General features: G+C 51.3%; 1 protein-coding gene and 1 long non-coding RNA gene across 5 annotated transcripts in view; one reads left to right on the top strand and one right to left on the bottom strand.

Moving 5' to 3' along the window:
• NOS1AP (nitric oxide synthase 1 adaptor protein) overlaps positions 1–10,655 on the top strand; it is a 140,105-nt gene extending 129,450 nt beyond the window's left edge. For 3 of the 4 annotated variants that reach the window (XM_019530726.1, XM_019530725.1, XM_019530727.1), the window contains exons 11-12: positions 4,444–4,765; positions 7,167–10,655. In XM_019530726.1, the coding sequence (XP_019386271.1) occupies positions 4,444–4,765; positions 7,167–7,695 (851 nt within the window). In that variant the 3' untranslated portion in view covers positions 7,696–10,655. Of the gene's footprint in view, positions 1–1,135; positions 3,326–4,443; positions 4,766–7,166 lie in introns of those variants that run through there. The other variant, XM_019530728.1, reaches the window with a different exon arrangement.
• Positions 8–2,999, bottom strand: LOC109307075. Its single transcript, XR_002100154.1, has 3 exons — positions 2,980–2,999; positions 259–264; positions 8–74 (listed from the first exon to the last, which is right to left on the bottom strand). It is a non-coding gene; the product is annotated as an uncharacterized LOC109307075 (long non-coding RNA).
• Positions 10,656–11,194: the final 539 nt, after the last annotated feature.

The following is an 11,194-nucleotide window of genomic DNA, read 5'->3' as shown; positions in this document are numbered from 1 at the left end:
GGAAGCCGAAGCCTGCCTCGAGACACCACTGCCGAAGCCGCCAGTTGGTCTCTCGGATGCAGTTCTCATGCCGTCTGCCGCGTCCGTTCACTGGTAGGATGGAAGAGAATACCACCTGTGCACCGAATTCCCTCAGCACGCCGCCCAGAGCCTGGTAGTCATTAGCCTCTACAGGGAGTTCACAAATGGGATGCAAAGTCCATCTTTCAGGCCCCTGAATAAGCCACCAGGCTTAGCAAAACACCGAGTACCCAGAACCTCCCTCTGGAGTAAGGGCCTGACTTTTGGATGCCCATTTCTGCAAATCTGGCTCAGCACCTCCAAGGCTTTGTGGTCAGCAGGAACAGTCGAACTGACTTTAGGTCCTGGCCTTCCATACCTGCTGTTCCACAGCCACAGGTATCTTCACCTACACTCCACACTGTTGACAAAGCTCTTTCTGACTTAGCCCTGTAGGGCTCCATCAACCTCTCAGCACTTTCATCAACCCGAGTTGTTGCTTATATACAACGAGACTGTAAAGTCCTTATCATAGAAGCTCTTAACTCTCCTCTCTGTCTAAGCCAGTGGTTCTCAACCCTTTTAGACTCAAGGTGCCCCTTGCCAGACTCAAGGTACCTCTCCATCATTTTTGTGAATCGTGTAGTACCTTATTTTATAAACTGATTTATTTTTTACGGGATTTACCTCCTTGCAGGGGTGCAGGCAGTGGGGTGGGGAAGTAGCTAGGCAAAGAGCCCAAACCTGCACTTATCTGCTTATCTCTGTGGCACCCTTCAAAGGATCTCACAGCACCCTAGGGTGCCCTGGTACCCTGGTTAAGATTAATTGGTCTAAGCCTTGACTAACCCTGGTGCCAAATCATTTAGGTCACCAGTAGGCAACTTTTTCTTGCTGTGGGCCAAAATGGGTCAGAGAAGGGGGGGCAGGTGCTCTGGCCCATCTGCAGCCAGCACTTCTTCCTGCGGCAGTACAGGAAGAGAACACCCAGCTGAAGTCCCCTGTTGTTGAATGCCACTGAAGCCCCAGTGGCTCCGTGGGCTGGATCCAGGCTGCAGGTTGCCAGCCCCTAATTTAGATCATTCAATGGTAACTGTCAGTGTGACAGTGGCAGCGTGAAGCAGATCTCTGTTCTGGGGTTATTTAAGTGTTATGGGTTTGCAGGGCTTGGAAGTCTCAAAGCATGTTCTGCCAGTGCCAAAGAGACATATGCAGCATGTCTCTGAAGTGCCTTTATCTCTGAGAGATGCAGGGTGAATACCTGGGGTTCTAACTGAGCTCTGTCACCTTTGATTAACTCTAGTTTCTCAGCTGCACAATGTCAGTCCTCAAAGGAAGGTGGAAAGGTGCCTTGCTAGCAACTATCGTTCCTTAAGTAGCTTATCCATACAGCTCCTCCTCCCAGTTTGTTCTGAGTTAGTGTTTATGGGGGAAGGAGCAGGAGGTCGACTGTCACCCCCATACAGGCCTGTGACATGGTTGCCATCTTTACCAGCCAAAACAGTCTGACCCAGGACATGGGGTTGAACACTGCGGGCCAACCCCAGACCTTAGAGCGTTCTGACTGGGAACCTTGGGGTCAGCTGCTCAGAGGTGGGAGGGAGGCTTTCTAGCGAGGCAGCTGGCAGAGCTGCAGGTATGACACCGGGTCTTTCCCAGCCTGCCGGTGCTCAATAATGGGATGAGGAGCGGAGTCTTAGGAATGGGGGAGCTGCAGCGGCAGCCTTGCGGCTGGTAACAGGGCCGCGTGGAGCTGTGTGGATGAGTATTTACAAGTTCTTGCCGGGTAACTCCAAAAGCGGCAGTGGCACTTCAAGGATTGCTTGGCCTCCCCTACGAATGCAAAATGTTTGAATGAGGCTGTTGGCAGGGGTGATGCTGGTGACAGCCATGGAGCAAATAAAGGAAATCTGATGCTTGCTCTGCAGTCCTTTCTCTCCAAGGCAGCCTCACAGTGAGGGAGCCTGGGAAAGGAAGAGCCAGAGAGTAGTTGCCAATCATAGGTCTTCGTCAGGCTGCCCTCAAGCTAGTTGCAACGTAAAGATCTGGTCCCTGCGTCTGCTGATCTCTACCAAACAGCAATGTAAAACATCTTTCAACCACCCTCTGCCAGAGCCGAGTGTGTGATGGATTCTGTAGCTAATTCTCAGAGACGTTCTGCCCCTCCACTCCTGGCTCATCTCCATGTGGAGGTTGCTGGCGTAGCATCCAGCATGAATTCGTGCCAGCGTGACCAGCTATGGGCAGAGGTTCTCATTTCAACCAAGCTCTCTTGGGGGCAGAGGACTGCAAAGGACCTCTGAAGTTATCAACCCTTGCTGCGATGAGCAGCTGCATCCAAGTGGCAAAGTCAATCTTGTTCGCAAACATACCCAGCTATAGGTCTCAAAGGCAGTTAGGATTTTGGCCCCCACTATTCCTTTTGAGAGGCTGAGCCAGAACCTTGCTGCTCTTATGGTTAGAAACCTGCTAATTCCCATCTTAAATCTATTCAGGGACAGTTTATACCCATGTGTGCTTGTGCCAGCATTGCCTTTTAGCTTAAATAGCATTTGTCTCTCCTGGTTTGTTTACCCCACTGATGTATTTATAGACAGCAATCATCTCCCCTCTCTGCCTCTCAGTTGCTAAGCTAAATCTCTAGCAATTTAGTTGAGTTCACTGTGAAGCAGTACATACCAAGCTGAAACAAGCTGCTCCTAAACCCAAATTACACTATTTACATGGGGACTTGCACTGGTTTCAGTCACAGCTTAAATGAAACTGGTGTGGTTTGCTCAGGTGGGCTTGGCTTTTGGCCACAGCTTGTGAAAAAAGGTTGATTGTGGGTGGGCTGAGATGCTTTTGCTGAAGTGGGGCTTTGGGCAGCAGAGCATTAGCTGAGGAGAAACAGTGCAGAGATCGGACTGTGGGCAATGTCACAACTGCAGCCTAATGCCTCGCTGCATCCTGGACTGTAGGAAGCATGCTGGGATTGACCGTCTGGTCTCTCTCACTGCCTGAACAGCTGGAGAGCTGAGACATGGCTGCAGGAGGCAACTCCAGGGTCCCACAGATTGGCCATACTGCAGAGATATTCCCTCACTCCTGGGCTCCCTAGGCTGCTTGTGTGTGAGGTCCCAGGCAGCAATGTCAGTGGTGTGCATGGCTGCGGTTGGTTTGGGGTGAGGAGCTCAGGGTCCCATGCGGGTTTGTCACTGGGGAAGCCCATGAAGGGAGAAAAAGGACCTCCACCCCATGTTTGCAGCTGTCTACCCTGCAAATCATCTTTCTCTTTTTCTTCTGTTTATTTGCAATCTGCTTTCCGAGCCCTTTCTGGTGTCAGGTAAGAGATGCGTCCTGCACCTGTTTTTCTGTGCCAGAGTGAGCATGGATCTCTCCTCTGCTTTCACCCTTCCCTCTTCCCCCTGATCTTGCCAGATGCTCTGCGTGGTCCCCTTCCCAGGGTCCCAAGGTAGGGGCTGCCTGCATGCATTGCTCTCGTGCTGCCCCCTGGTGGGCCTGCTCTGTTTGACGGCCCATTCTCCGTCTGCAAAGATGGGGGTCCTGAGGCCGCTTCTCTGCTCCTACAGCACCTCTCAGAGGAGGCTGCATCCACCCCACCAGAGGTTTACGAGTGGTTTGCATACACTGCTAGCATGGGCGCAGGGCTGGCACAGGGAGGCTGAGCCTACTGGGGGCTCCTGTGAGGCAGCTTGGGCTGAACACCTCCAAGAGGGTTAACAGAGGGTGTGAGTGAGAGCAGCTGGTAGCTGGCAAGTCCGGGGAATGGAAGGGCTGCCCTGGTCTGTTGGTTTTTGTGTGTGTGCCTGAATGCCACAGGCAGGGAGGCTGCCTGGCAGGGATGGGGCCAAAGACAGCCATTTTGCATCGCTGGGGACAGACCAGAAGCCCCAGGAGGGTCTTCGTCCTTAACCCTGGGCTCTGGGGAGCCTTCTCAGCCCTGGCCTTGCCCCAAGTGCCCTGTTCAAAAGAGAAGCCTGGCAGTGGTTGGAGGGAGCTGTATCGGTGCTGCCCTGTCCCCAGGGTATCTATCTTTCAGCTGCCCAATGCAAGCTGGCCTGCTTTGCTCAGGCAGACCTGAGATGCAGGTGCAGACCCAGCATGGGGCTTACAGAGGTGAAACTACTGCTAGAGAGAGTGTCATTCATCAGGTTCTGGAGCACTCTTCTCCTCTGGCCCTGGGAGCCCTTTTCTCAGGGCAGGAAATAGCCTTGATCCTATTCAGCAGATATCAAAAAGGAAACACAGGACTATTGTTCAGGCCTGTATTCTCACCCAGCCAGGGCTCTAGCTCCTCCCGGTACTCCTGCCCAGCTAGTGCTCCCTCTTGGGTGCGTTGGCCTGTGCTGGATGACACAGTCTAATGCTTCCACTTAAACCAGTGGCCCTGCTCAACCCAGTGGCCCCACTCATACCACTGCCTCTGCTCTTCTCTTCCAGTTGACCAAAGCATGTTTGAGAATTCTAATACCGCCCCCACACCAAAGCTGCAGCACAGCAGGTCCGTCTCCAAAGCGTCTCCCATGCCTCAGCCAGCCCAACCTGCAGCTGCCGAGGCCAGCGGGGCCGGACTGCGAGTGGGAGGGAGCCAGCACCTCAGGAACCTGAGCAAGGCTGTGGGGGCGAAGGTGAATGACTTCCTCCGTAGAAAGGAGCCTACCAGCTTTGGAGATGTGGGCATGACGAAGATCAATGCCAATGTGGGGGCTGTGCTAGCAGGTGGGACACACGCCCAGCTGGAGGACGAGGCTCACGAGGAAGGGTAAGTTTCCTCTGCGGGTGCTGCAGTCCTTGTGTCTGCTGACCCTCAAAGGCCATGGTGAATGATGTTACTACAGGGCCATGCTATACAGCCACCCTGCCAGGGAACAGCCGTCACTTCAGTTGGCCTGTAATGCACTACACAATTTCCTACCTGCCCAAGCCCCCTCCTGCTCCCCCAGCCTTGTCTGCACACAGGAACACTCAGGAAAAAATTAATCTGGATTAACTCCAGGTATGACTTTAAAGTGAAATAATGAAACTACATAAAATCCCTTTTGTAGATTCTTTTGTTCTGAATTACTAATAAATTTGGCCTGGAAGTGAAGTAAATGCCAGTAGACCCTTGTTTGTCTGTTCCGCATTTATATGACCACTCCAATTAGAGGAATTCCCAGTCTGTTGATGAGGAATACAAGAAAGCAAATGGCCACAGATTGTGCAGTGTCTGAGTATATGCAGGTAGATCTGAATCCTTCCCTGTGCTAGGTTGTATAAAAATGTCGTTATAATGTTGCTGGACTGTGGTGCTGTGGTCTTATTTCTTTTTTTTCCCTTTGACCTTTAGGTGCTATTCTTTATTCCAGATGTTTCATATACACGAATGTTCCATATAGATGAACAAGGGAGGGCTCCTTGCAGTTTGGTTGAGCAAGGGTCTCCTGCACCTGATTTACATCAGGAAGTCTGAACCCTTTTTGACATAAGACACCCCTTGGAAAATGCCAGCTCTAAGCTTTCACTTGTTTTTGAGACTCTAAAAATAATAAGAATAATAAGTTCTCTTGCAAACAACTGAGAGAGTTCACAACAGGTCTGAATGTTTTTGACATCCTGGATTCCTATTTGAAATCTCTGGGTTTATTTTGTGAATCATGTGTCGGTGTTTGTACACCTAACAGTGCTAATATTGCACAGAACCCATAAAAGGATCTCATGGCACCCCAGTGCACTGCAGCACCCCAGTTGAAAAATCACTGATTTAAGACCACTTCCATTTGGAATTGTAGGGTATGCCTACCACCATGACATGGCCTGGCTGGATTGTTTCTAAGCCCACCCAGCCCATCCGTTCCTGCAAACATTTCAAACACAGGAATACAATCCCTGCAGTTGCTAATAAGCACAGTATGTATTTCTGGGTTTAGAGCATTTGAAGGGGGTAGGTGTGATCAGTCGTATCCTGGCTAAGGCATGCTGCTGCCACAGTGTAAACGTACCCCATATCCACACACTGTTTAATGCAGTTTAGCTAATCCACTTTAAACGTTAATTCAGCTGAGCTTTCCTAAAAGTTCCCATGTAAACTAGCCCAATGTTCCACTCCTCCTCACCCTGCATTTCACCCCTATGTCCCACGTGTCTGCCCTCTCCTGCTTCAACTTCTGGCCCCATCTGCCCAACTGCTCCACTTGCTAGAGTAGTTAAGGCTACAGAAAGACTGCCAGGGAGTGCTTCTGCTGCAAGCTGCTCAGGCACGGTTAGTGCCCAGCTCAGCAGAGATTCCCTGGAGGGCCATGCTCAGGGACAGTGCCTCAACACATGGCAGGATGCATTGAATCAGGGAAGAAATGTCCCTTAAGAAAAGGAACTGCAAGTTAGTTGCTCCAAGCACAGCACATGGCTGGAACTCTCTGAGGACAGGTACAAGTCCTCTCCCTTGGCCTCATCTTTAGACTGAGACTGCTGCAAGAGTTGTTTCTACCTTGGTACTCAGCACCACCACTCTGTGCAGTCTGTGGCAGAGCTGTGAAACAGGGCAGTGTTATTCTCCCTCCCAGCTTGAGGGGAGCTGAGACAGGCAGAGGCTGACTGACCTGTCCAAAATTGTGCAGAGAGTCAGTGGCAAGGTAGTAAATGGAACTGCCTGCCCTAAGCTGGTACCCTAACCATTGGACAATCCTTTCCCTGTCATAGCACTTGGCTGATGAGGTGTCTTGATACTGCAGTGGGGCCACAGACTCTGTCTGTTTCACGAAGGTGTGCTGGCTCAGCCTTCAGCTGAGAGATGCCACAGTGAATGTTGTGGCTGGGACAACAGCACTTCTGCCCATTCAAATCGAGGCAGTGCCCCTTTGCAGTGTGAGCAGGGGCATTGTGCTGTGGGGGATGTTTGGACTTTTTAATAAGGCATCAAGCCAAAATCCTGCCCTCATTAAATATCCCAAAGCCCTTTCAGGATGGGGTGCCAAATTCCACTGAGAAACTGCTTTTCATGCACCCTTTGCAGCATCACTCAGGCATCATATTCTGCTTCGGCCCTGTTCCAAGTACCTGTCGGGTGCCGCATGACAGTGTATGATATGCCTGCATTTTGCTGCTGACTGGTGCTTCCTTTTGGAGGGGCTTTGGGGCAGGTTGAAGTGGGAGAGATGCTCACTGATGGTTCATTGTGCTTACAGGCTTGTGCTGCTGGAAGCCTTTCCCCGCCTTGACCCACCTCCCCCTGTGACCAAGAAGCGCACTCCCCGGGCTCTCAAGACCCCCCAGGACATGCTCATCTCCACCCAGCCCGTTGTGAGCAGCCTGGATGGCACCGTGAAAACAGCACCTGAGCAAAGCCAAGAGTATCTCGACCAAGCAGCCCATGTGGAGGAGTGGAAGGTGGCATGGGATGTGCCTCAGCCAGAGGGCAATGCTGAGCAGAGCGACCCTGGCAGAGTAGTGCAAAACGGAGATGAGCCCAACCACAATGGCGCCTTCCCTGTGCCTGACCTCATCTACAAGGATAACCTGGAGGGCAAGTTGAAGGCTGCTGACAAAATAGCAGCCTCTCCTCCCTGCCCAGAGAAACCTTCCCTCAGACTTAGCCTCACTCCTGCCAACCACCTGCATGAGTACCAGCCCCACGAGGGCAAGGGCCAGCCTGAGGCACAGACCTCTGGCCTGGAAAATGAGGGACCCCACCCAGATCTCCTGTCCTTTGAGTAGCTGCCCTGGGGTCTGAGGGAAGATGTGGACTATCCTCAGGGGGGCAGCTCAGCAGAACTGGCAGGAGCATACTGCCCACTCTGTGGAAGGGAACCTGAGCAGCATGGAAGGACCAGGGCACTATGCAGGCCTGGAGCCACTACTTGTCTTCCTTGGCGCTAGTGGCTCCTACATGGAGCAGAAGGAAAGACAGGAGGCGAGGGGCAGCCATTGTGCCACTTCCTGCCTTGTGCAGTGCAACCTGCAGGCACCTTCATCTTCAATATGGAAGCTTAGCTCTTAGACACCACAGGTCCCAGTGTGGCACTGTCTTTTGCACAATGTGATAAGCAATTTCTGTGGACTTCAGCTCCAGGCCAAAGATGAAGCTGCCTGCAAGCTGCTGCATTGCGCAGCGAGGGGCTGCCATTATGTCCTAGCCAGTGTGATTCCTAGTTAGACATCTTTTGTGCCAGCATCAATGATCAAGGATCAGTGCCAGCATCAATGATGTTCCCTACAGAGATGTGGCCGGGGTGGGGGGCGGCACTCCGTTAATCCTTAGCACAAGACAAAAGCTGCCCTAGTAGCACCTGGCCAGGGAGTCTGAATGCTCCCAGAGAGGGGTACACATGTACAGATAGGTTTTTGGATGATTGAATTTTCATGGTAGAGAGGAGAGCTGGTGGCTGGGTCTGCTGCATATCTGCACCTCAGAGGAGCTAGAAGAGGGGGTTAAATAATGTAGTGGAGGGGACAGAGGTCTTGTCATTAGAAACTACTGGTACTAGCACTTGAACATCTTGTGCTCTGTTTCCATCTATGCCACTGATGCCGTCTATGACCTTGGCCCTGCTCCCTGTTTTATAATGTCATGGTACATCAGCTGGCTGGGGTGTGCTGGGGCTAAATTCTTCAGTGCCTGTACAGTCCTGGACATTGTGAAGCATTCCAGGTGTGCTACATCTGTTGATTATGGCCTCAGTCTCCACTGTTGTAGCTCTGTCACTGCTGTTGGTTTCCTAATGTAATTTTCTCTGCAGGGTGGCTGTGTGCAGTAGGATAATCTCAATCCATGCCTTAGTGAAACTCTAGACTGTCCCTTCACACCTTTTGTCACCCTTCCCTGCCATGCAGCTTCCTGTCCTGAAGCCTGCCTTTCGTCAGGCTAAAGCTAGACTTGGGCCCCATGTTTAGGATAAGTCATCGCTGCAGAGTTAACTTGGGTCATCCGCACCCAGGCACAAGTACCTAGTTGGCTATGTTCCAGAAGTGACCAGCCACCCTACCCCATTCCTGTGTCTTGCCTGTTGCCACAATCACCTGGCTATCTTGCTAGGACCTGCTGCCACACTTACTTAGCTATCTCTCTGGGACTGATTGGGACACATCCCATGGTCCTTTGCCACGCAGGAAAGCTGAGTCATTCTGTGATTTTTCCTTGGGAGTTTGGTGAGAGAGAGAAATGTGGGAAGTCCTTGAAGGGCACCAGTGATTCAGCATGATGTCCTCACTGCAAAACCAAAGGGGAGGCGGTGAGGGGTGGGGGGATACTAGGTGCAGAGAAAGTGGAGTGGGAGCTGTACCCCAGGCTCCCAGACCAGGCCAGCTCTGGGACCACTCTACATTCGGGGGGAGAGCATTCACCTAAGCTTATTCTGCAGTAAGGACATTGCCTTTGGAGTTTCAAGTAGGAGACATGATTGTAAGAGATAGTATCTATGCAACAATTCTGCTTGTCTCATTTCAGAGCCAGCTAAGCAGGGCTCTGCATCCTGCTTTCTGTGAACAGGCATGGAGGAGGAGGAGGCTGAGGAGCAGGTTCACTGCAAGGACAGTGCAGCACTGTCTGGCTTTCAGCCTCATTGTACTGATGGAAGGGGCTCCTGAAATGCTGTGGATTCAGGCCTCATTTATTAGTTCACCTCTTACTCCATTCATGAGCTAGTGGGGTGAATGTGTGCAGTTGTTTCAGCCCTGGGCCAGCCCTGATGGGGTGGTTGAATACTAATGTATATGACTTCACCTCCTGGGACATCCCATGGCCTCAGAACAGAGGTTCTGGAAGACATTGGTTTAATTTTATTCCAGGCCTTATGCACTGTGATTCCCTCTGTTTTGTCCCTGGGTCTCCACTCCCCTGGGTTGGAAAGTCACCTGCAAAAAATACCAAGAGGCAAAACCCCAATCTCAGATTCTTAGCTGGTGAGAATTGGTGCAACTCCATTGTCCTTTGGAAGGGCCACACTGATTGCACCTGGCTGCAGAGAGCACTGTGGCCAAACTGGCATGGCTGCTACTAGTGGACGTTTCCCCTCACCACCTCACTTAGAGATGCTCCTTGCAGTAAAGCCTTCCTGTCCAGACCCGTTGAAATCTCTGTGTCCACTGCTGAGCTGATAGGATGGAGGCAATGACACCAGTGAAGTGAACAATTTTGCACCATTCAAACCCACCTCGTAGTCCTACCAACGTATGGAGGCCACAGCTGTCAACAGTATAGTTTGGACTCTGTATTAATATATGAGGGGGATGTGAGAATATTCCTGTGCCTTGAGTTCCCTTGTAAAGGGACCACCTGAGAATGAGTCATGCCTCCAAAAGTTGTTTTGAGTCCAGTGAATGCTGATCTGTGCCATAGGATCCTGGATACAAAATGGCCATGTATATGTGTGTGTATATTTTGTATATGTCCAATGCTACCACACAAATAGAAATTATATATATATAAATATATATATATATATATATATACGTACACTGCCTATATAAAACTATGTATAATGTATGTTAATCAGAAAACAGGAGCGTGTGTAATCTCCCCCTTTAGTGAAGGAGAGCGTTTCAGGGCACCAACATTTTGAAAAACAAAGTGATGTTAACGTGTGCCAAAAGCCTCTATTTATGTTAGTTAGGATGGATACAGAGTTCAGAATGAACCATGCTGATTGCACAATAAAGATTCTTTATGTGTGTTGCAATGTGGGCTTCTCTAAAGAAATGGCGCTAGTTACGCATACGTAACATTGTTCTGCAGAGTAGGGGCTGTATGCTGCGGTCTCTAAGCTGCCACCCTGCCCTGAAGAAGTGTGCATTCCCCAGGCTGGCGGGGATCGTAGGGAGCAATGGCTCTCGAGGCACCCCTCCAAAAACACCAGCTTCTAGTTTTGACTCGTTTTTTGTCTACTGAAAAATACTGGAGGAATTCTTCTGTGGCAGCAAACCCAGAGACTGCAGCAGGGACGAGTACTTTTAACACCACAGATTTCTGGGGATCTCTGCGTGTGTTTTATGAATCACGCCTGCATGCAGCCCTAATAGTGCGTGGCACCCCGCACCACCCTTACAAGGATCTCGGGGCACCCCAGGGTGCCGCAGCCCCCTGCTTGAGACACGGCGGGTTTATAACGGGGTGCGGCGACGGCACAGCAGAGGGGGGCTGTGGGTGCGGGGTGGCCGTGGAGCGCAGACACCGCGCCGGGGCTCCCAGGCCCGGGGGGAGAAGGGGTGCACGAAGGGG

The sequence above is a fragment of the Crocodylus porosus genome, unplaced genomic scaffold (genome assembly GCF_001723895.1).
Source record: "Crocodylus porosus isolate Cpor-Errol unplaced genomic scaffold, CroPor_comp1, whole genome shotgun sequence".
Lineage (NCBI taxonomy): Eukaryota > Metazoa > Chordata > Crocodylia > Crocodylidae > Crocodylus > Crocodylus porosus.
Note: the sequence above shows the minus strand (reverse complement) of the source record. Positions and strands in the feature narration are given on the sequence as shown.